At 43.2% G+C, this 25,909-nt stretch overlaps 2 protein-coding genes across 2 annotated transcripts; both read left to right on the top strand.

Annotated features, from left to right (window-relative positions):
* Window positions 1-2,379: 2,379 nt before the first annotated feature.
* LOC139781636 (uncharacterized) lies at window positions 2,380-4,386 on the top strand. Its single transcript, XM_071720500.1, has 3 exons — window positions 2,380-2,524; window positions 2,652-4,178; window positions 4,271-4,386. Exons 1-3 carry the CDS (start codon window positions 2,380-2,382, stop codon window positions 4,384-4,386), a joined length of 1,788 nt encoding a protein of 595 aa, XP_071576601.1.
* An 11-nt stretch (window positions 4,387-4,397) lies between these two features.
* On the top strand, window positions 4,398-6,380 carry LOC139781641 (uncharacterized). The gene is made up of 2 exons (XM_071720504.1): window positions 4,398-5,252; window positions 5,307-6,380. The coding sequence occupies exons 1-2, from the start codon at window positions 4,403-4,405 to the stop codon at window positions 6,173-6,175; spliced, it is 1,719 nt and encodes a 572-aa protein (XP_071576605.1). The 5' UTR covers window positions 4,398-4,402; the 3' UTR covers window positions 6,176-6,380.
* The last annotated feature ends 19,529 nt before the right edge of the window (window positions 6,381-25,909 follow it).

Here is a 25,909-nt window from a genome sequence, read left to right as displayed (position 1 = left end):
CATAACTATTTGTGTCACGCGCGCGATGGGCGGTTCGGTCGCCGAACCGCGAGCGGTAGTAAGGGCATCGGAGGCGTCGCCTTCAAAACCGGCCTGAAAAGAACAAGCAAGGGTAAAATGACATTTGTCGTACGACAGATTTTTCAAGCGTGTTGATTTATTACAGGATAGAAAAGTTCTCGAATGTTTATAGAAATTTTCTATTCTGGAGCAAATCAATACGCTTGAAAAATTAATCATATGACAAATGTAATACTAGCCCAAATTAGAGCACTGTGTTAGGACATGACATGTTGAAAATACATGTATGCAATATATACATTCAATAGTGTTCAGGAGTGCGGTAGTCAAGCCCAGTGAGGTGGCAGCACCTCCTGGACGATCGTGCGGATCGTTTCGAATAGCGATGGCACGTGATGCTAGCATGCTCCGGCCTTCGCCTTGCCGATATCGCCGGCATTCCGGCAGTTACTCTCTTGCTTTCGTGAAGAATGGCAGTCTAAATTCTAACGCTCGCGTAATCATTTATTCTGTCGGGCACTCAGTAAGGATAAACCTCATCTTTGAGGCGAATGGACCTCATTAAGATTGTTACGCGGATTAATTAAACTGATGTCCAGTGTCTCGTTGGTTAATCTGGTGAAACGTCTCATTTTCTAAAGCCACGTGGCTGCTGATTGTAATCGAAACGATTCAACAGCCTCACGCTGTACTCTACGCAAGTAAATCAGTTTAGCACGGTACTCATCGTTATTGTATAAACCGCTCACGCTCAGTTAATTAGTACATAACGCAGTGTATATAGTGTATATAGTGATTTACGACTCTGTGAAAGAAATAAATCCTGAAACTCAGTGCCGATCTGTTCATTTCAATTACCCCGTTGTATGATCTACTCATCCGTGTGTTAGCATTCTATCAGACAAGCTCATTCTCAAACATTTGGTCCTTCGAGCCGGATGCAACGGGGATTGAAAGGAGTAAAAATTCAGTGACTCTCGGTTAATCGCGGTACGCAGTGTCGGTGCGCGCCGCCATTTCACGGTCCTCGAACGATCCTTCACGGTCAACATGTCACAACAAGATGTCAACAAACCCATAGATTCCGGACGTAGCACTCCGACACAAACACTCAAGGTACCATCACAAACTAAGACTAGTGAGCAAACAGATCCGTCAAGGACGTCTTAACGTACAAAATCCCCAGCTCGCCTTTCAGCAGAGCTCTACTTAAAATGCAGAACCCAGATGTGTCGAGTGGAATCAATTCGGAAGCTTGTGGAATCTATCCCTGATTCAGCAACGGAGACTTCTCTTGGAAGAGTGACTGCTCAAATTACTCAACTGGAGGAGCTGCACAAAGCGTTCCTCAAGGAACATGCCTACTTTGAAGTAACATGGCCGGAATCATTCTTGGACCATGAATACTTCAGCAATAATGTGCACTTTAACGAGACACTTCTGGTTTGTTCAGGCAGAGAGACGCTGACGCAACTCAAGCATGAACTCACTGAACCACTCCTCACGCAAAATTTGACTACTCAATTGAATCGCCCTGCTCATCCGAGGCTGCCAGAAATCTCATTACCAAGTTTTGATGGCAGTTACACAGCGTGGCCACAATTCAAGGAGCTCTTTTCGTCCGTAATCATAGACAGTTCACGATTAACTAATGTCGAGAAGTTACATTACTTGAGATCGTCCTTGAAGGGCTCACCGGCCCAGCTCATACAAAATCTTTCGATGACAGGAGATTCATTAATGCCATCTTGGGAATTACTTATCGGGCGCTATGAAAATAAACGCCTTATAATACAAGCACATCTCGATCAGCTGTCCAGCATCAGAACGCCCGCTCACAAAAACGCGTCATCCCTGACGAAGCTCATCAGTACGGTGACCGAAGCAACCAATGCCTTACAGTCGTTAGGCATCTCAGAACAGCTGGGAAATTGTATGTTAGTGCATCACGTTTCAAGATTCCTGGACAGTGACACAAGAGAAGCATGGGAAACCTCACTCGGTGCTCTTCTCAAGAATTTCCCAAGTTTGAGCTACTCATGGAGTTCCTCACTGCCAAGGCAGGGCACTGGAAAGAGTGGAGGCCGCTAATGCTCAGTCAAAGCCAACTCAACGAAAGGCAACTGCTCACCACGCGTCCTCAAAACCAACCACGCCGCCCTCATCAGCCAATCAGTCCAAGCCGGCACCCTAAGCTTGTGACATGTGCAACGCCAATCACTTTATAGTGACCTGTGAAAAGTTCCGGCAACTCACGCCTGCACAACGAAAGGGAATTGCAGAAACAAAACGCCTCTGCTATAATTGTCTTGGCAGACACAACGCTCGTGCATGCAGATCAACTCAAGGGTGCAAAACATGTTCTGCTCGACATCACACCATGCTTCACTCAACTTCATCGACACCGACACAGCCGACCACCTCACCCTCTCAGCAAGTAGCGGCTACTTCAACCTCATCACCCTCAACAACATGCTGAGGCGATGTTGCAATCGTCAACCAGGCAACTCAGTACTCAAGGTCAACACACACCTTGCTAGCCACTGCAATGGCCCACGTTCGCTCAGCGGTGGCCACTCACACAGTCAGACTCCTCGTTGATTCAGGATCAGAACTCACGTTTGTTTCAGAAAGGCTCGTCACTCAGCTCTCACTCAAGCGACAACATTTGTCAGTTTCGATCACTGGAATTGGTGGCAACCAAACAACTCAAACCAAGGGAGTGGTTGACCTCAGTCTGCATTCAACTCACTCTCACGCAGCTGTCACCGTCCGTGCTCACATACTCAAGACACTGACAACGATTCTGCCAACATTTGAATCCCCTCAACAAGATTGGCCTCATCTTCAACATCTAAAACTGGCGGATCCGGAATTTCTCAAACCAAGAGCAATTGATCTTATCATCGGAGCTGACTCGTATGGACAAGTCATCAATACTAACCGTAAGAAATGCACGTCAGACTCACCAGTTGCTCAATTATCCATATTTGGTTGGCTCGTTCTTGGCCCAGTTCGGTCCACAATCCCTACTCACACAAGGACGGCACATCATACCAAGGTGCTCCAGCATGACACCAACCTAGAAGAACTATTAACGAAATTCTGGATACAGGAGGAGCCTCCAACGGCAACCATAGCTTCACTCACCACAGACGAACAGGAGTGCGAGACTTACTTCAGGATTACTCATTCACGGGACTCTACTGGTCGATACATCGTCCGCATTCCATTCAAATTGTCAACCAGTGTCTTAGGAAACTCATATGAGGCAGCACGTAAAAGTCTACAGGGAACTCTCAAAAAATTCAAACGAGATAGTGAACTTCAGAAACTTTACACCCAGTTTATGCAAGAATATGAACAACTCGATCACATGGCTAAAATTCCATCAACTACATCAAGAAGTTCACCTCATTATTATTTGCCTCATCATGGAGTACTCAAACCTGACAGTGAAACTACGAAGCTGAGAGTAGTGTTCAACGGGTCTTGTGCCACTTCTACGGGCTTCTCGCTAAATGACACCATGTACACCGGAGCAAACTTGTTGCTCAACATCTTTGATGTACTCATCTGGATTCGACAGCACCGATACCTATTTTCTACTGACATCACCAAGATGTACCGTCAAATCAAAGTGCATCCATCCGATTGGGATTTGCAACGCATCATCTGGATAGACGAGCTATACAACGAAGTACTGTACTACCTCACCACTGTCACCTATGGAACGAAAGCTGCCCCATTCCTTGCAGTGAGAACTCTTCTCCAACTGGCTAAGGATGAAGGCCACAGGTTTCCCCTCGCATTGCCGCCAATCGAGCGTGGGAGATGTGTGGACGACATGTTCGGTGGATCAGACACTATCAAACATCTCATTAAAATAGCTCATCAACTTAGAGATCTGTGTAATGCGGGCGGATTTCCTCTAGCAAAGTGGCACTCCAATCATCCTGAACTCCTAAAGGCAATCTCATCGAAAACAGTCGCTCACTCTTCAGTCTCACTTGACGATTGCAACACAAAACTACTCGGTCTCAAATGGTCGCCTCAGGAAGATACATTTTTAGTTTCAACCATGTTACCAGCTCACCAGGGTCAATTCACAAAACGCCTCATATTGTCTGAAGTGGCTCAGATATTTGATCCACTAGGTTTTCTCTCACCAGTAGTGATCAAAGCAAAGATGCTTCTTCAAGAACTTTGGCTTCACAAACTCAGCTGGGATGATCCACTACCATTCCAGGTCGTCTCACGTTGGCTCAACATCAGAAAGGATCTCACCAGCCTGGCCAGGCTCTCAATTCCACGTTGGTTCAACACAACCAGCAGCTCAATAGTGGTCCTCCATGGCTTTTCTGATGCATCTCAATTCGCCATGGCTGCCGTGATTTACTTGACGGCATATACACCATCCACAGGTATTCAATCGGTATTTATCTGCTCAAAAACAAAGGTCGCTCCGTTGAAGAGACTAACCATCCCGAGGTTAGAGCTCACGGCAGCTCTTCTTTTGGCAAAACTCATGAAGCATGTCCTAGCCACACTCACAATGGACATCAGGGACAAATACCTGTGGACAGATTCTCAAGCAACGCTTGCGTGGATCAAAACTCATGCGTCTCGCTGGAAAGACTACGTACGCAACAGGGTGTCTCAAATTCAGGAACTCACTGAGGGAGCTCATTGGAAATACGTGCCAAGCGCAGCCAATCCAGCTGACTGTGCCTCAAGAGGCGTCACAATGTCTCAACTTGAAACCCATGCACTTTGGTGGACGGGACCACCTTGGATCGTAGCCGCTGAAACCTCATGGCCCATCCAACCTACTCAATTCGACGGGCAATGCACATTCAAGTCGCGTCCAGGAACCTCGCTTTTCACGACTCAATCAGCTCAAGAATATCATTGGAATCTCATCTATAGGTACTCAACTCTCAATAAATTACTCAGAATCACAGCTCTTTGTTTCAGATTTTGCTCACGGTTACAACGCAAGCTCAACTCATCACCAGCTGGTCTCCTTACCCTGGCTGACATGGAAAGGGCACGAACTTTCTGGATCAATGCCACTCAAGCTGTTTTTTTCACTCACGAACTCAAGGTGTTACATTCCAACTCTCTGTTGCCAACATCTCACCCATTTAGTCGCCTCACAGCGTTCATCGACAATCAGGGCACTATTAGAGTGGGTGGTCGTCTCAATAACGCTGCACTCACGTACGAAGGTAAACACCAAGCAATTTTGCCTCGTGATTCAAAGTTATATGAACTCATTATAGATCAAGCGCACAGATCTACCATGCATGGAGGCACTCAGCTCACGTTGGCTCATATCAGACAACTTTACTGGATAGTTGGTGGACGAGCTCCTGTCAAATCCCACATCTTGCGGTGTGTGGTGTGTGCTCGGCAAAGGGGGATCCGTGCTCATCAATTGATGGGCCAACTACCTCTGACCCGAGTCACACCCTCACGTGCATTCGCTCACGCTGGACTTGATTATGCAGGGCCAATCATCCTTAAGACTACCAAGGGAAGAGGAGCAAAAACCTACAAAGCATGGATTTGTGTCTTTGTGTGTCTCACTACATCAGCCGTACATCTAGAGGTCGTCTCCGATTACTCAACGGAAGGGTTCATCTCAACGTATAGACGATTCACTTCGAGAAGGGGAGTGCCTGCCTCATTGACCTCAGACTGCGGAACAAACTTTATTGGAGCCGACAGGGAGCTTCGGAAGTTATTCACTCAATACACTCAAGAAAATCAACTCATCACGGCAATGCTCACAGAAAATAGAACTCAGTGGAGTTTCAATCCGCCTGCTGCCCCGCATATGGGAGGAAAGTGGGAAGCTGCAGTGAAATCCATTAAATTCCATATAAGGCGCACTGTGGGTGAAACGCGGCTCACTTTTGAGGAGTCAATGACGCTGCTCACGCAAATCGAGACTATACTCAACTCAAGACCTCTGGAGCCTCTCAGCGACGACCCGGAAGATATCTCAGCCCTCACACCAGGACATTTTCTCATTGGAACCAAGGATGCCAGACTCGCGGTTTTTGCCAGCCACAGCCAGCCAGTGGTGGGGATGGGCAGAGATGCCAACTTTACGGTTCAGCAGCCAGCTTCGAGCGTCGAGCGGTAGAAGAGGATAGACAGATCTGCTGTCTTCTTCTTCTCTCTTGGCTATTGGCTATGCGATTTCGGATCTCGTGAATGCCGAGTTGACGAGGCGACCAGACGACGCGTGACATTATATCGGCGCGCGACATTAATTATCGATGTATTTTCCTACATATTAATAAATCTAAAAAATCATTTAATAAAAAATTATTATATACATTGTTTTACATGTTAATACATATAATTAAAATTTAAATTAAAATATAAAAATCGACTCTTGGCCAAAATGTACGCTTTTTTATTTAAAAAGAATCTATTTAACAATCTCTATTTAAAGAATTAATTTCAGCACAATGATATTATTAAGCACTAAAAAAAATTATAATTTATACTATTCTTCTTTCTGTCATTGAATTTATTTGCCATTAAATGTATAACGTACATATTGTTTCTCAACGGAAACTGCGAAAAAGTGGTCTCTTCCGTCAGGAGGAAAATGTATATATATATGCATGTATATACACACAGCAAGTTCCTTTACACATTTATATTCTAGAAGCGATCGAGATGTCTATTATGAACAAGATTTGTTACGTTTTTAATTTTTAAGCGTGATATGTACAATATTTATTACACGCTTATGCTTTTTAACCGTAATATCTACTACGGGCAAGATTTGCTATTATAAAAATATATAAAAAATCTCATTAATCTAATAATAGCTAGGGTATTATAATAGGGTATATTTATAATTAAACAACTAGCAATATACATATATACATCTTTATTAATCAATCAGGTAATCTGTAATGTCACAAATTCGGCCATTTTGGAAACATTCCTCGATCCATTTACACTTGACAATTTTTATAGATGTTTGCTCGCGTGCATTCACGTTTCTTACAATAGTGCATGTCTCATCGCTTGTGTCTTCTACAAACGCATGCGTAACGGAATTATCAATTTGGTCTTTAACTGTACCTGACATGAAACGGAATTTATAGTTAGCATGATACGATCGATTCCCAAAGAATCCAATTATATCTCTAAACAGAGAATAAGGCGATGGACCCCCGAATAATTCCTTGTCCATCTCTTTTTCCTGCTCACTGGTTAACTGGTTGTCTGCAAGCTAAATAATTTGCACGATTAGATTAGTGCGATAATTTATATATATATTTAGTAATAAACGTTAATTTCAAGTACCTCGTTCGTCATCTTGGCGAGTGAACGCTTCAAACTTTCTTCAGTTGCGTAAACAGAAAAATGGTCGTAATATTCATCATAGTTTTCTGCAAGTTTCTGTCTAGTACTGTCCCGACTGCATAATAATTCCCACGGTAAAAAATTGTCTGACGAAGCCCAGTCGGAGTCGGATTGATTGGTGACACGTTGAAACCAATCCAAAGTTACAACATCGTATTTCTTACTGTTTATAACTTCCAAAGCTCGTATCTGAAAAAGGAATTTGTTCTATTAGTTCGATAACTATTGCATGTTCAACTATTCAAGCTTGAGTTGCGCGATAACATAGCAGAAAAAAAATATATATATATATTTCCTACCGTTCTATTATTGCCTACTATCACGCAGAAAGTATTCCTCATAGGATTCTGCACAATTTTTGCGCTATGCTGCTGCAGTATTTCTTCAATCTGCTCTTTCGGCAATTCATCGCTGCCATTAGTCACGCAAATTTCCTTGCCTTCTAATCGTCGCGTGAGTACTACGCGCTGGCGCTTGCTGTACTGAGCATACTGGCTGTACATCTCGCTGTCTTTTCTAGATAGATAGATAGATAGAAAATCATAAGTAACATAATTTCGGTATCCAATATGCTGTCAAGTAATAATAAATTGTTTGTAACTAACCTCGCCTTAATTCAAAATCCCGGGTCTGGCAAAGCGATGCAGAGGTGGCTGCAAATGCAATATGCGATCGCGCACGTGTTCGAGCCAGCCTGTCGCGACGCGTGAAACACTTTCAGATCCGTCACTGACGCCAGTAATGCAATTCTGTAACTCGTTATGCCGTCGTTATGAGCTATAACGACAATTGCGCAGCTTTTTTACCATATAAAATATCTGCGCAACGATAGTCGATACCTCATAACGAGTTACAGAATCGCACTACAGATTAGTATGAATCTTGGTACGATTCGCTCCAGTGAGTTTGTCCGCCCTCTCGATGTCACCTGTATTCCAATCCGCCCAATAAATGTAGTCCCGATACTGCGTAACACTGAACGGATAGACACGATGTCAGCCCAGTACAATTTGCGCCCAATATAGTTAATTGTCAGACCGTTCGCCCGGCTGATATGCAAAACGATCACTTGCCGCCCTCTCGATACTGCCGGTATCAGCAACCTCCTTTACCCACCCACCGATCTACCTCACGCGATGAGCCGTCTCGAATTTTCATTTGTTTTTCTAAGTTAGAAACTGTCATTTCGGAATCAACCGTCTTGCCGTTGATCAGCTTGTCGCCTTATTTTGAGTTCGCAAATTAATAATATTGACATAAGGTATTTCACACACACAATACACATACACATACAATACACATACACACGGAAAGAGAGGGTTTTATTAAGTCGCTGAATACTGTGGGAGTGACGAACCACGGGGTCCTGATTTCTTTCTGTGACACACTACATTTTTACTATTATTTATATATATATTGCATTTTTTTCCTTTTTTTTGTATAAAAGGATGTGTAACGAACCGACGAAAAGACGTAAGCGAAGCTTTTCAGAAGCTTGGCTTACTGATGATCGTTACAAATCTTGGGTACGCAAAGTACCATCCGATAATACGCTTTATTACTGCAGTATATGCAATAAAAATTTTTCCTGCAATGCAACACATATTTCAAAACATCCGGATTCTGCGTCTCACAAAAAAAATATTGCGAAAAATTTACCATCAAGTAATGATGATAATAATTTGTCAATAAAAAAATTTTGTAAATCATGGTTACATATTGAGCAATATAAATGTTGGTTACGCGAAGTGCCACATGATCCAAGTTTATTTTATTGTTTAATTTGCGATAAATCTATTGCTTGTAGCTCAAAAATCAATTATCACGCGAAATCGAAAATACATATTGACAAATGTAAGAGTAGTTGTAGTGAAATAAACAAATCCAATAAAGATTCGAATACGCAAACTAATGAATCACGGACATTTGATGAGCGTGTAAAAGAAGCGGATATTAGATATGCCGCATTAATCGCTGACATAAATATTCCTCATCAAAATGCAAATAAAATTCTTGAATTCTTTCAATACCAAGGAAAAGATCCTGATGTTTTGCAAAGCATGAGCATGGGTCGTACAAAATGTAAAAACATTATTACTAACGTTTTGTGCCCAATTGAGACGGAACGTGTCGTTGACAAGATTCAGAACACAAAATTTACAATATATGTAGACGAAACATCTGACATTTGTAATGATAAATGGATGACTTTCCTCGTTCGATACGTTGACCCGGAGACATTAGATATTCGCTCGCAATTAGTTAAATTAATTGATATCGATGCCAAAGATTCCAGCGCGGAGAAGTTGTTTTCTGCATTTAAATGTGAAATGTTAAATTTACAGATACCATTTTTAAATATTATTTCCTTGTCATGCGACAATGCGTCAGTCATGACAGGGAAACATTTATCATTCAAAAAAAAATTGGAAGAAGTATGTCCACATTTATTAACACTTTCATGCCCTTGCCATTCTTCCGCGTTAGCAGCGCATGCTGCATGCAAAAAAATACCCGCATTTTGCGATGAATTTGTAAAAAAAATTGTTAGTTACATTAACAGCAGTCCAAAACGTACGGCTATTTTTCGTGAATTTTGCGAATGTTTCCAAGAAACAAATCGCAAATTATTAAAATTATCTGATACACGCTGGCTTTCTCACCACGCATGTGTAGTAAGACTTCTGGAATCTTGGGATACAATTAAACATTTTCTTAACGAAAATGTTGTGAGCGAAAAAACACAGTCTGGAGAACATCTATTGTCTATAATGGGTAATGTAGAGACAAAAGCTTATTTTCTTTTTTTAAAATATATTTTAAATTTTTTCAACGCGTTTAATGCATTTTTCCAAGCATTAGAAACGCGAATTCATTTATTGCAGCCAAAATCTGTAAAGTTTCTTTATGAAATCTGCCGAAATTTTTTGAAGGATAAGCACTTAAAACCATTCTGTATAAACATAGAGTTCTCTCTAAAGGAGAATCAAAAAGTTCTGAATAAAGTTAGTTTAGGATCAGAATGTGATGAATACCTTGACGAATTAATGATGCAAGGGCACAAAGACGCAGTGACAACTGTTAAAGAGAACTGCTTGACGTTTTATGTGACTGCTGCAGAAGAAATTCGTAAAAGGTTACCTGTGAATGATTTATTTTTATCAAAATTACAAGTGTTTGAACCTTCTGTAAGTTTATTCGATACTGATAGAGAAACATCATTTAATGATGTTTCTTTCGTAGCTAAAACTATCGGCGGTTTTGATCAAGTTGCTTTAAAAAAAGAATGGATTGCATTGCCATTAGATTATACAATAAAGGAGAAAGAAAGTCTTTCTACATTAAATTTCGATAATATGTGGAAAATAATTTTGCAATGTCAGCACTCAAATAATATTGCTAAATATCCAAGCTTAACAACCCAGGTAGCAAACACAAGTCATTTTGACGTCAAATACTAGTCATGTTTGTACAAATGACGTCAAATGACCAAAAAGCGACTATGTCTTTAAAAATGACATTATACTGACGTTATTCCATAACGTCATTATGACGTCTATTTTTAGTCATTTTTGGTTAGGTTAACCTATGACATCGGCGACTAATAATGGACGTTTATAAAACGTCATTTCTTAGACCATCTAAAGACGTCTTAAAGTCGTCCAAATAATGTCTTTTTGTAATATAACTATTTTTACTTCTTAATATTGTTTAATAAAGTAATAATAAAATAAAAACCACAAAATTAACTACAATGTGTTTGTTTCGCAACTTTATGATTGAAGTGGCGAATTTATGGTATAAGTGGATGTAGTTGCGTGTGATTATAGTTTTATGATAACTATTTCACGCAGTGTTATAGCTATCAAGAAGATTATCATTACAAGAATTTTGAACACTTTAAAGATGTACCTGTTATAGACAAGTACAGTTAATAAGGAAGCATCAGGGTGAGAAGATCGTCACTGTCCACTGGATCATCGAAGTCAAGCGACTCGGACGCGGTACTGTACTAGGATGGGTGACCGCCTTGAGAGCGGCTATACGCACATGGCATGTAAACAAAACAGTTAAAAAAGTTTTTTTTTCTTAGATAATGAAAAAGAACATTTTTTTATAAACGTTTATCAAGTAGACATTTTAATATTTTAATTTCATCAAAAACATTTCTAGAAACCGGTATGTCGTACAATGGAACTATTTTTGCCGTCAATAAGACGTCAGAAAATGACGTCAATTGTCTGTGACATTAGACCGTCATTTTAACGTCATTATGCCGCCAGTTAGTGACGTCAGGAATGGTCAGTAAAGGACCAAAATTTGACGTCAAAATGACTTGTGTTTGCTACCTGGGAAATGTTCTGAATGCTGTCCGATCACTTCCAAATTCAAATGCCGATGCAGAGAGAATGTTTTCCACCTTAACTAACTTAAAAACGAAAAATCGCAACAAACTTTCATCGGGTACCGTTAATGCCATTTGCGTTTTTAAGTCAGCATTGAGGGCAAAAGGAGAAACATCTTTAAGCATGACGATTGAAGACAAACATTTGTCTCTTATGTCGGCGGACAAATTATACGCTAGTGCTGTTAAAAAAGACTACAGTACTTTAAGGTTGCATGCTGCGGATGATTAAATCCCAGGTAGCAAACACAAGTCATTTTGACGTCAAATTTTGGTCCTTTACTGACCATTCCTGACGTCACTAACTGACGGCATAGTGACGTTAAAATGACGGTTTAATGTCACAGACAATTGACATCATTTTTTGACGTCTTATTAACTAAATTATTAACAATTTTTAAATTTTTCATTCCTTCGGCTATAATTGGCACACAATCGTGACGATTCGACCATTGGTTTTGGTCCTCGTCGTCAAGACGTTAATAATCTTTGATACTTATATATAAGCATCTCATATTTAAAATAATTTAAAATTGCGAAAAATATTACCTCAGCCAGGGTTCGAACCTAAAACCTCCCTCATTCCGTGTAGGGCGTCGTACCAATAAAAGTATCAAAGATTATTAACGTCTTGACGACGAGGAGCAAAACCAATGGTCGAATCGTCACGATGATTGTGTGCCAATTATAGCCGAAGGAATGAAAAATTTATTTGTTTATTATATTGGCAATTTTATCTATAAAAGACATCACGCTTCAAAATGATAAGCGTGTAAAACATCTTGTCCGTAGTAAACATCACGCTTAAAAATTACAAGCGTAAGAAATCTTTCCGTAATAGCCATCTCGATCGTTTGTAGAATATAAATGCATGTGTAGTGTACACACACACACACACACACACACACACACACACACACACACACACACACACACACACATACACCCAGGGAAATGTAAAAAATTATTTTTACATTTCCCTCCTGACGGAAGAGACCACCACCTTCTCGCGGTTTCCGTTGAGCAACAATATGTACGGTACGTTATACATTTAATGGAAAATAAATTCAAAAACAGAAAAAATAACAGTATAAACTATAATTTTTTTCAGTACTTAATAATATCATTGCGCTGAAATTAATTCTTTAAATAGAGATTGTTGAATAAACAGATTTTTTTAAATAAAAAAACGTACATATTGGCCAAGAGTGGATTTTTATATTTTAATTCAAATTTTTGTATTAACATGTAAAACAATGTATATAATAATTTTTTAGATTTATTAATAGAAAAATACATCGAGATAATTAGTGTCGCGCGCCGATATAATAGTTGCTTTCCATTTACATCAAAACTCAGATAAATCTCACTTCTGTCTTTCTTCAACATTCATGTTGAAGAAAGACAGAAGTGAGATTTATCTGAGTTTTGATGTAAATGGAAAGCAACTAATGTCACGCGTCGTCTGGTCGCCTCGCCAACTCGGCATTCACGAGATCCGAAATCGCATAGCCAATAGCCGAGAGAGAAGAAGAAGACAGCAGATCTGTCTATCCTCTTCTACCGCTGACGCTCGAAGCTGGCCGAAGCCAGCCGAAGCGCTCGGCTGCGTTGCTGAGCCGTAAAGTTGGCATCTCTGCCCATCCCCACCACTGGCTGGCTGTGGCTGGCAAAAACCGCGAGTCTGGCATCCTTGATTGGAACAGCCCTCACTGCCATTCCAGAACCTTCACTTATTGATTTCTCTACCTCTAGGTTGTCAAGATGGCAATTCATTCAACAGAAGGTTCAGCAATTTTGGTCTCAATGGTCAGCTCACTACCTACAACGACAGCAGACAATCTCAAAATGGCATCATCCTTCAAACATCATTAAGCCAGGCTCATTAGTCTTGCTCACCGATGAGAGACTTCCTCCCTGCAAGTGGCCTCTTGCCCGTGTCCTAACATTAATGCCGGGCAAGGATGGCCTCACCAGGGTGGTACAGCTGAAAACCGCTACCACTACACTCACCAGGCCCATCACCAAGCTTGCTGTGCTGCCAGTGTATCATCCTGAGTAACTTCTTAAAGATCACTCAAGGGACATCATCAACTCGGTTGCTGATGGCGGGCAGAAATGTTCAGGAGTGCGGTAGTCAAGCCCAGTGAGGTGGCAGCACCTCCTGGACGATCGTGCGGATCGTTTCGAATAGCGATGGCACGTGATGCTAGCATGCTCCGGCCTTCGCCTTGCCGATATCGCCGGCATTCCGGCAGTTACTCTCTTGCTTTCGTGAAGAATGGCAGTCTAAATTCTAACGCTCGCGTAATCATTTATTCTGTCGGGCACTCAGTAAGGATAAACCTCATCTTTAAGGCGAATGGACCTCATTAAGATTGTTACGCGGATTAATTAAACTGAGGTCCAGTGTCTCGTTGGTTAATCTGGTGAAACGTCTCATTTTCTAAAGCCACGTGGCTGCTGATTGTAATCGGAACGATTCAACGGCCTCACGTTGTACTCTACGCAAGTAAATCAGTTTAGCACGGTACTCATCGTTATTGTATAAACCGCTCACGCTCAGTTAATTAGTACATAACGCAGTGTATATAGTGTATATAGTGATTTACGACTCTGTGAAAGAAATAAATCCTGAAACTCAGTGCCGATCTGTTCATTTCAATTACCCCGTTGTATGATCTACTCATCCGTGTGTTAGCATTCTATCAGACAAGCTCATTCTCAAACAAATAGCCATTTCTTGGCGTGTCGAAACCATTACAGGTTTGTATGTATGTATTGGCAATACATGTATCTCTCTTTCAGGATGTCATGACATACTGAATATTATATGTATACACATATATTGTATATACACATGTAACAATGCGCCCCGGAAACCGCATCGTTCCGGCCGAACAACCAGCCGCGACCGCCCGGCCGACCATCCGCCGGGCGAGGAACGGGCACGGTGTGCCACTTTATTTTTTAATCATTGTCAAGATAGGAAGTCCGTGAACGGACTTACCGCGGCAACCGTCTCAAAGCGCCGAGTGGTGCCAAAAACGACCGAAGACCGCCGAACGCAATCGCGGCGTCGGGACGCCGTAATCCGCCGCGCCATCCCGGCGCTCGCGATTGCCGTCGCTACCCCCGCCACTCCGTAACGCCGCCGCGGCGTGTATATAAAGCGAGCGTCTGTTAACGCAAATGCGATTCTGCGACCGACCTGTTCACCGACCGCACCGATCCTGAGCTCTCGCATCCGCTTATCCAAAGCTAGCCAACCGAGGGTAGAGTGCTATCGCATACTCTGTCTTCGCCGAGTGTGTCTCGACAAACGACCAGCTTCCTCATCCACAAGGCTATCCTACCGGGGGTAGAGCGCTTCTCTGCCTCCACAGAGTGTGTCTCGACGGATACCTCCTCGTCTCAAGATGCTTGCAGCCTTCCCCGAGCGCTTCTCGGTGGTGGGACTCGCGCCACCTTCTCGATCTAGCCGCTTGCAGCCTTCCATCGGGGGTAGAGCCTCCGTACTCTGCCTCCACCGAGTGCTTCTCGGTGGTCGGACTCGCGCTAGATCAATCCTTCCGCCATCCGAGCGGAATCTCCGCGATCTCATCGCCGCGTCCGCGTTTTGCGCCATTCCCACGCGCCCCGCTCCGCGACGCCGGGAAAACCGGCTCCGCTCGTACCGATAAGCTTTGTTACGCGATTCGGCCCGCAAACTTCCGAACGCACCGGCTCCGCCCCGTACGTACCGCGCTAACACGCCAGGCGGAATCTTTACCTTGCGCCGCCCGCGTTGAACCGACCCGACCATCCGTCGCGACCACATAATACGTGTACCCGGCCGCTAGTGCCACCCCGCGAGAATCGTACTCACGCGCGACTTTCATTATACCGCGCCGGTTCGCTGCTCGCACCGACGCGTGCATCACGACACTGTACTCTGCGCATATCACATACTTCTCCGTTCTTGTAAATACGCGTGCATCACGACTCTGTACATCGCGAACACTTATTACTTTAGAATAAATCTTTTGTTATCGAAATCGATACGCTTCATATTGCCAGCCCACGCCTCGCTTCTGTTCCTCCGCGCCTCCTTCGAACCCAGCCACGCCGCGAGCTAGATCCGCGTATCGAAGTCAGGTTGTTTTACACATAATTCTGTCTTCGTTTCGTGACGAATGTTTATGCGCTATATAGAGTCTCTTTAAACAGGACGCAATATATTGTGACTGTTGAATAAAGAGAATATGAAATGGGCCCCTCCAAGCGTGTCAGAGTGGCGTGAGGCCTCGCGGCCGATCGCCGTTAATACTCCCGCGTGATCCGATTCGGAGACACTGCCAGGCGGGGAGTTTGACTGGGGCGGTACATCTGTCAAAAAATAACGCAGGTGTCCTAAGGCCAGCTCAGCGAGGACAGAAACCTCGCGTAGAGCAAAAGGGCAAAAGCTGGCTTGATCTCGATGTTCAGTACGCATAGAGACTGCGAACGCAACCTCCGTGAAACGCAACCAACATATTTTTGCCGTTTCTCCGTTAGTGTAATGAGTAGTGTCAGAATAAATGTTTCTGATTTTTATTACAATCAGTATCATCTAAAGGCTTCTGACACTTATTTTATCAGTAGCGTCAGACGCTTCTGACATTTATATTTTGTCAGTACCGTCAGACGCTTTTGATTTTACTAAGCCATGCAGTCCACAAAGAATATCTTTGCTAAGATAGCTTTTGAGTATCACAACAGTATTATAATAATATCAGCCCTTTTTTTAATAAAAAGCTTGAATTTATTTCTTGGGAAAAGGCAGCAGTTTATTGCTTTCTATAATTTTACAAAAATGTTCTCTCATACTTTTTACATCATTGGAGTATTTTTCCTAGCAAGGATTACCTGCTAAAGCTATAGTCGTGGCGAAAGCTGCAGAATAAATTCCACAACTCGTTCCATCAGGTTGTGTTTGAACATTTTCAAAAATTATGTCATTCAAGCTTACACTGGGATAACGATGATGTATGTAATATTTCTCTTCAGCCGCCAATTTATCGTATGTAGAACCAGGTAAACTATCGTACACACGAAGTTTGGTACCATCAAAGAAAATACATCTCCAGTGATTCGTACAATTCCCTCCAATTATTTGTAAGCTTTTATCGCTTTGACTAGCTTTAATCATGTCGGGATAGGCTATATATAGCACATTTTGCGTTTCAAAATGACTTATTTGTCGTACAACGCGTAAAAATTGTGCTAACGATGCATTGTCCAAATAACTATTTATAGGCAATACATTTTATTTAACATCAGAAATGTCAGGAATATACTTATCTAGGTATTTCTTCCGACTTGCCAATTGTTTATCAGTTATATTTTGCTTTTCGCTGGTATAACTAATAATTACGCAGTCATCATCCTGCTCCTTTTTTGGAACAACCGGAGCAGCAATAAATGATGTTTCCGTGGGTGAAATGTCTCGTTTAAATTTCTTTTCTTTTATGACATTTTCGTTTTGTTTTTCATTTCGCCGCTGACTTTGCCCTCGAATATTTATTTTCTTATTTGCTTCTTCTTTTGCTTCTACAATATATCTTGGATCTCTGATTGGCATATGCCTATTATGACGATTGTCCAAGATTTCTGGAAGTATGCATTTGTCATAGAAGCGTGTTAATAAAGGCAGCATTTTATTTTCCCGCAACATATTGTCTACATCAATGCGCAATATTTTCATGCTTTATGGAGTCCGAATAGCGAATATACAATATTCTCGTCGTGCTATATTTAATTGGCCTTGAATTTGGTAATAATACCGGTGATTCCTATTCATTTTTTGCGGATTTTTTTTTTATCGAAGATGCTTTTTAAAGCAGGCAATGTCTCTATGGCTTTTTCCGCCGTTAGATTTTCAGTACAGGGGACATTTTATTTCGACCAGACTATTTTCGTCGATAACTCCGTCTGGAGAAGCACCCAAGCACGGATTATCAATATCAATAAATAATCCGCATGGTTTTATTTCTTTGTTTAATTTGATAGCCAATCCATCCCTTGCTACTTTTTCATTGTCGCGACCATATTTCACGGCTGCGGAATCAATGAATGAAGGATACAAAATGGCTTTTACTGTCGCTGCGCAAGACGTTGTCGGTCTCATGCGACACACAGTTCAAAAATGAGACGCTGTCAACATTTCTCGTCTCAACGATAACCATAATTCGGAATCACTTTACTTTCTCGTTTCAATTTCAATTTGCTGCCAGTTAATCGCATTTTCGGATAACTTTTCAAAATGCTTGCGTTGGAGTTGATTAAATATCTCTGACGGAAGATCCGGTTTTTGCGATTTGGGACCATAATAACGATCCGTTCCTGGCTCTTGTTTGGGCTGTCTTTGTCTTCCCTGTGCTTCTCGAGATTCTCTAGTTCTTGCAACTTTGATTTGTCGGCGATGTTCCAAATTTTCAACAATAGGTGGAACAATTTTACACATGCTTTCATGCAATTGTGTAAGAACTTGTTGCGTATTGTATTACACAACTGCTCCTGCAACTCTAGCGTTGTAAGAGCCTCGTTTACCAAAATTAATTCGCTTTCCACCAATTTCTTTGCAAATTATCGAATTGAACGATTCTGCAGGATTATTGGTATAATTTAGCAACAAGCTGTACGCATTAGTGCTTATATACATTTTCTATTTTTTGATACAGACCAAATGATTTCAGAGACGGAACATGATTTTTTTCCATTTTATCACCATTCTTTTTACATTGGCGACCGCGTGCTTCGCATCGTTTATGTTCGCCAAAAATGTGGCTAGTAATATTCAATATATCTTCCTGTAATTCCACAACCTTTATATGTTGAGATGTCTGTTCTTTTCTTCGTAGCTCGGCAGCTTTTTCTATTTCTTTTCTGATATTTAAAATGTTGCTTTTCACAACATTTCGCGATTACACAAAGCCACGCTGTATTTGCGTTTTTGGCTGAACTGTTTCAGCTACAGCTTTCAATTTCTTGCATAAATTGCGAAGCAAATGATTTGTGCATTCTATTTTTTTAACTGTCACCCTACCACTGAGAGAGGAGTGCAGACGGACATTTCAGGTCCAACAGGCACTCAGGCGACGTAGACCGACGGTCCGGCTCTCGATTGCCAGGCCTCTTACACGCCTCCCGGGACACCTCCGGCTTGGAGGAGACCCAGCCAGTGAGGACCGTGTCAGCCGTTTTACCGGACGCAGACATCACCTTGCCTTGTCTGGCGTGAGCGCCTCCCGCCTTAAAGCAGAATCAAACGGCCCTTTTCAGGGCCACATAATACTCCAATCACTGTACATATTAGATTAGAAATAAACACATGTAAATATTGTACAGCCACTTCTCGTCATTCACGGGTCCACTACACTGCGCCTCCCATCCTCTGCGAGCGAGCGAACACACGGCAGGCCTGTACACAATTCAATCTTACAACTCTTACAATTCTTTCGCTTATTCTTAGTTTTCGCCTGTACACACATACACGCCTCGCACGCCTTGTCCTTATCCTTATTTTCGCATTATTCGCTTACTCGCTTGCTCGCTTGCTCGCTTATTCGCTTATACGCTTATATTCGCTTATCTTCGCTCTTATATCTAATACCTTATCTATAAAACCCAATCCGTTTTCCCCCCTATTGGACTTTCGTTTCCTTTGCCATCCTTCCTTTTCATTCATACCGTTCTCTCACACCTCCTCCCGTCCCTTCCCTCCACCCTGTCTTGTTTTCTCTATCACTTTCATCCATTCCTCTCCCTCTCCTTTTTCTCTTAGCAACCTCCCCACCACTTCCTGCCACACCTCTCCATCCCAATTCTCCCATCTCGTGCACCCTTCCCATATGTGTTCCCATGTTTCCTCTTCCCTCTCGCATATCCTACACCTTCTTTTCTCCTCCTTTTCCCAGTATAGTCTTTCCCTAACTTCATTACCGAGTCTAAATCTTGCAATCCTACTCCACCTTGCTTCCTCCCAGCCCTTCTCTAAGTATTCCGGAATCCCGTCCTTCCTTATAATCTTATACCATCGGTTGTATCTCGAGCCCATGATCTTTTCTATCCTTTCTTGTTTTTGTTTCAATTTCTCTCTGTTCTCCAAAATTTCACCTTCCAAATCTTCCTCCTCTTCAACTCTCACCCCCAACCTTTATAAATAAATCTTTTTTTCTTGCTCCCACCTTCGTATTATCTTCCCCTTCTTCCATCTCTCTTTCATTTCTTCCAGACATTTCCTCGCTATTCCCCCTCCTTTGCCTTCTTCTAGCTTCTTTTCAAATTTCCATGCTCTCTTACTTGCTCTGCCTCTCATCTTCTCTCTCTCCACTTCATCTCTCACCATATATTCTGGTGTCCTCCAATTTAGACCAAATATCCATCTAAGATATCTCTCCTGTATACCTTCTCTACCTCCTTCCTTTCCTTCCATCTCCGCTATTTCCGCCCCGTATCCCATCACTGTCCATATCAAAGTGTCGTATAACCAGATCCTTCTTTTCCAATCCTTTTTCCACATTCTTTTCCCTATCCCCCAAACTTCCCTCATTACTCTCGCCGCCTTCCTTTTTCTCTCTCTAATGTGCGCCTCTTGTCCCCCATTTTCCTTCAATGTGTATCCAAGGTATTTGAATTCCTTAACTTCCTCTAATTTCTTTCCTTTCCATCTCCAGTCATACTTTTTCTTCCTTCTTCCACCCTTTCTGAATCTCATTATTTTTGTTTTCTCTATGCTCAATGTTAATCTCTTCCTGTCCAGGTATCCCTCTAGCCTGCTTATCATCGATCTCATGTCCTGCTCCTCCTCCGCCATCAACGCTACATCATCCGCATACATTAATGTGTATATCTTCTCCCCTCTCAGTTTCACTCCTCCCTTCTTCATATAGTCTTCCAAATCCGCGATTAATAGATTAAAGAGTATTGGGCTTAACGGGCACCCTTGTCTTACACCCTTCGCCATCCAGAATGTTCCTCCACGCTCTCTTCCCATTCTAACCCTACTCTTCGTTTCTCTTGACCTCATCTACCCTATCTACTAGTCTCTACCTTACTCCTCTCTCTCTCATCGCCCTAATTAATATTTCTTTGTCCACTGAGTCGAACGCCGCTTTCAAATCTATGTATAATACTGTCATTTTTCCTTTCTCCTTTTTTAGTTGTCTATTTACCAAGTAGTTCAGTGCGAATATTTGATCTATCGTCCCCATTCCTTTTCTAAATCCTGCTTGATTATCGGGAATCAAATTCTTCGTTTCTACCTCCTTCCTTATCCTTTCTGCTAATACCGCCGTGTAGATCTTGTACATCGAAGACATAATTGTTATTCCTCTATAGTCCTTCACCTCTCGCCCATCTCCTTTCTTTATTATTGGAATTATTTCCCCTTCCTTCCATTGTTCCGGCCAACCTTCCCCCTTCCAGACCCGTTTACATATTTCCCATATTCATTTCACCATTTCTTCTCCTCCAAATTTCCATGCCTCGTTCGGTATCTCATCATTGCCTATTGCTTTTCCTGTTTTCAATTTCTCTATTACGTTTCTTACCTCCAGTTCTATCTCTTCCTCTTTTTGCCTGTCCCTTCCCCCTTCTCCTCTTTCACTACCCTATTTTCCACCCCACCCATTAATTCCATGAAGTATTCCTTCCACTCTTCCAGCTTTATCTCTTCGTTTATCCTCTTCCTTCTCTTTCTTACTCTACCTATCAATTCCCATACCTTTCCTTCCGTTCTCGCTTCCCCTATCTCTCTTATCATCCTTTCTTTCTCCTCTTTCTTCTTTCTTGCACACATTTCCATGTACTCCTTCCTCCCTTCTCTATACCTATCCACCTCTCCTTTTCCTCTCCTCCATTTTCTTAGTTCTCTCCTCACTTCTCTTTTTCTCTCCCTGCATTTTTCATCCCACCACCCTCTTCTGTTCTTGTTAGTCATTCGCCCATTCTCATTTTCATTCTCCTCCATTACTTTTCTTATCCTCGACATTCCTACTTCTATCTCTTTTTGTAGTTCCCATTTTCCCTCCTTCTATCTTCCCTAACCTCTCTTTGAATTGTGTTCTTCCCTCCTCGCTTCATATTCCTCTTCTTCTTATTCTTTCTCCCTCTCTCCTTCTCTGCTTTCTCTTAAGCTTACCTCTCACCCATACTATTAATGGATGATGGTCTGAGTCTACTCTTTCTCCTACTACCAATCTTTCCACTTCTTCTCTAACCTCCTCCTCCCCTATAACGTAATCTATATAACTGTCTCGCCTTTCTCTCCTGTGTATGTAAATTCACCTTCTTCATCTCCTTTCACGTCTCCATTTAGTATCATCCTCTTTCCTCTATATATTCCAATAACCTTCTACCGTCCTTATTTATTTTCTAGTCTTTTGATCTTCTCCCTCCTCCCATTCTTCCCTCTTCCTCTTCTTCCCATCCTCCTTCCTCACACGTTCTAGCATTAAAGTCTCCACCTATTATAGTCCTTACCCCCTTTTCCCCATCTTTCGTCCAATCTTTCAAGCCTTCTAGTTTCCTGTCTATATCACTATTTACATATACTCCTATTATTCTCCAAATTTCCTCTCCTATTCTTATCTTACATTCGATTTTTCCTTCTTCTTTCTTTAACGTTCTTTCTTCATTTACCTCTTCTATTCCTTTCCGTATTCCTAATAACATGCCTTCACTCGCCCTTCCTTTTTTGTTCTTCCTGGTCGCTATCTGCACTCTCCATATGTATTCGCTTGGGATCTTCTCTTTCACTTTTTCCCATCCCTTCTCATCCAACCATGTCTCCATCATTATCACTACGTCCCATTCCTTTATCCTTGTTTGTTATACCCGCCACGTTCCAGAATGCCACCTTCCAAATCTTCTCCTCCTTCCTGTCTTTTTTTCCCTCTCTCTCTCCATATTCCTTATTCTCATCTCTGCCCCTTCTTCCTACGTTCTCTTCTTCATCCTCTTTTTTACCTTCATTGTTCTCTTCGTCTTCCTCTTCTGGATTACCTCCATCCTCTGCTTCTCTTATTCTCCCCCCCTTCTTTGCCCACACTCTCCCTTCGTTGTCTCGCAATATCTCTTCATCCTCCTCCCATTTCCACCATTTTCCTTCTATTTGGATTTTTCCATATCCTACCCTTACTCTCTTACCATTTCCTCTCTCCTGTCTTGCAATGTCTTCTAAATTCCATTTCATCTTCCTCTCCTTCCATGTCAGGTCATCATCTATTCTTATCCCTTTTTCTCTTAATCTTCTTCTCTCCATCATGACCCTTCTTTTCTGTTCCAGTCCCTGTAGTCCTATTACTGTCATTTTTACACCTCCCTCTCCGCCATCTTCAATGACCTTTTTACAGCACACTTCCGCCTCTATTTCTACCACCTTTAGAATTTCTTTAACCTCTTTTTCTACTTCGTTCCTATTTCCTTTTGTTCCTCTTACAACTATGTTTTTTCTTCTTTCTTCTCTCTCTCTCATTTCTAATTTCTTATCTATCTCCTTTAGCTTTCTTTCCAATCCCTTCTCTCTTACGTCTTCTTCTTTTCCTATTCCCCCTTCTTTTATTTTTAATAGCGTCTTCTCCATTTCTATTATTCTCTCTTCCATCTCTTCATTTTCTTTCATCCATTTTTCTTCTCTCTTTTTCATGATTCTTTTTAAAACTATTCTCTTGTCTAAATTCCCTCTCCTGTTCTCTTATTATCTCCTTCATCTTCTTTATCCCTTCTCTCATCTCAACTTTTACCTCATTTTTTATCTCTTCTATCCAGCTTCTTTCGTCTTCTGTAATTTACTTGCCTTCTTTTTGCGGCGATCTTTGCACTTTCTTGCTCCTGCTGAAGGCCTATTCTCCTGTTTCCCCTCTTTTTATCGCTCCTCTCTTTCTCTTTATTAAATCCACGTTGCCTGTACTTTTTCTTCTCTCCCCTCTCCCTCTCCTCTGTTCTCCTCCCTCTAATTCTATCAATCTTGCCGCTTTTCCTTTTTCCTCCGTCATTTTCCCTTGGCTATATCTATCTCTCCAGCTATTCTATGCCTCAATGTGTTAACCGTTCTTTTCCCTTCTATGTCTATACTAGTCTATGCCCCCACGCGTGTCGCCGTGACGCCGTGACGTCCCTGCCTATACGCTTTGCCCTACTCTTCTGATTTATTCCGTGCTTACCTTTTTTTACGGGGGGGAAATCCTGCATTGGATACCCCCTCCCGGGGCGGGGCGGGTGGTTATGTCGGACTCCTACCGACTAAAACCCCCCCCCGGGTGTCCCTCGCGGCGTTTTGTGGGGGGGGCCGGGAAACGCAATGATTACATCCATAAGCCTCCCCACGCCGTGCCCTGACGGGCAAGAACTTAACTTGTGGCGGATGAGTGACACCACCCTCATCCGCCATCCCTCCCTCCGGGGTTGCTTTCGCAGCGGGCAAGCGGTGATCCCCAACCGCTCGCCCGCCCCCCGGGCGGGGAGGGAGGGAATTCCATCACCGAGGTAATGGGTCCCTCCCCCCGCGCCCTCGCGAAGAGAGCAGGTGGGGCCAGAACCCCAGGGGTGTTGCCACCCCCAGGGACCCTTTTTTTTTTTACTTGGGGAAATCTTCTCCTGCCGGGTTCCCGAACCTGACTGACAGGTCCGGTATGTGGCCCGGCAGCCCCCTCTGGTGACGGAGGGGGAAGACCCCCTCGCCCTCCTGGAAGAGGACGAGGGGAGTGTGGGATTCCACGTGGGTCCTAGCCTCCCGTGACCTACCCACTAAAACCCCAAGGGTGCCACCTGTGCGTCTAAGGGGACGCCCGGGAACTAATTACAAATACCTCCGGGTCGCCCCCAACGCAGAGTCCTGACTGGACTGACCTCTCGTAAGCTTTTGGCCCATTACTCTTGAAAGAGCTCATTTATCTAACTGTGGCAGGGATGGCACCACTCACCCCCGCCACTCCTCCCGTTGTTGTGGGAGTTCTGCTCGGCGCCACGTTTCCAGCCGTGGCGTCGAGCCTCCCGTCCTCCGAGCTGTCTTTTCACGGGCAGCCCGGAGGTACGGTACCTCTCTTGCCGTTTGTTGGTAACGGCATTTCTCCCCTGTGGCAGGGAAGCCAGCTGGGCCCTTAAGGGTCCACTGGTAGGGGATCCGATTGGAACGTCGGATGGCGTTCCCCATACTTACCAGCCGTGGCGTCTTCCCCCCAGAGGAGGGAGTGCAGGCCTGCGAGAGACCCGCAATAACCACGACTGGTGTAGAGAGGGTCCGCCTAGTCGCGGGGATCTATTTCTCCGCGGCGGATCCTCTCTGCCTCCTCCTTGGCTGACATCACTTGCCCGCAAAAGGCAGTGAAAGTTCGCCACTTACTTTCGTCCCCGACTATTGCCGCCACAATAGCCGGGAGGGAGAGGTCTGCTCCGACCTCCCCCTGCAGGACGCGGCGTTGGGCGTTCCACGCCGGGCATTTGCTCAGCGTGTGGTCCGCCGTGTCCCTCTCTTCGTCGCAGTGGTGGCACTTAGTTGTGGCTTCCTTCTTTATACGATGCAGGTACACACCGAAGAAACCGTGCCCGGTGAGCACCTGCACCGCGTGAAACGATAACCCGCGTCTCCGTCCATCCAGCCATTCTGCTAGATGGGGTCGGATGGCGTCGACGGTCCTCTGTCCCCACTCGGGGTTGACAAGATACTCCTGCCAGCGCCTGATGAGGGCCGTCCTCTCCTGGAGTCTGATCAGCGCACGAGCCCTGGGGTTGATGTGAGGTTGTGACCGGAACAACGAATGAAAATTTCAAAATAATAAAATATAGCCACTTACTACTTGGGCTGAATATACGGTCGCCACTGTATTTTAAGGATCTAATACAGAAACCTTTCTTTACTGCGTTGCCCCGTCCTTCCTTCTCGGCAAGATGGCTGTCGATTCACGTCGCAGGCGCGTTCAAGGCCGTCGGCCACGCCCTTGTTAAGCAAACGTATTTACGAGGATAGGATTTTCACTGGGGTCGCGAAATAATGCTTTTTGTTTATTATAAACAAATAATAGTTTATTCTAATGCTAGGTTGTACAGCAATCTCCTCTAACGTAC

Source organism: Temnothorax nylanderi, unplaced genomic scaffold, assembly GCF_030848795.1.
Source record: "Temnothorax nylanderi isolate EJ_2023f unplaced genomic scaffold, tnyl_v1.0 TNYL_tig0350_pilon, whole genome shotgun sequence".
NCBI classification, from domain to species: Eukaryota; Metazoa; Arthropoda; class Insecta; order Hymenoptera; family Formicidae; genus Temnothorax; species Temnothorax nylanderi.
This window is presented reverse-complemented; position numbering and strand designations above follow the sequence as displayed.

Bases quoted from the DNA above. Each gene is read 5' to 3' on its own strand.
- LOC139781636 (XM_071720500.1), top strand. From the start codon at position 2,380: ATGTTCTGCTCGACATCACACCATGCTTCACTCAACTTCATCGACACC. The intron at 2,525-2,651 runs GCAACTCAGTAC...CGTTTGTTTCAG, and splicing joins ATGTTGCAATCGTCAACCAG to AAAGGCTCGTCACTCAGCTC. The intron at 4,179-4,270 runs GTTTTCTCTCAC...CTACCATTCCAG, and splicing joins TCAGATATTTGATCCACTAG to GTCGTCTCACGTTGGCTCAA.
- LOC139781641 (XM_071720504.1), top strand. From the start codon at position 4,403: ATGGCTGCCGTGATTTACTTGACGGCATATACACCATCCACAGGTATT. The intron at 5,253-5,306 runs GTAAACACCAAG...AACTCATTATAG, and splicing joins CGCTGCACTCACGTACGAAG to ATCAAGCGCACAGATCTACC.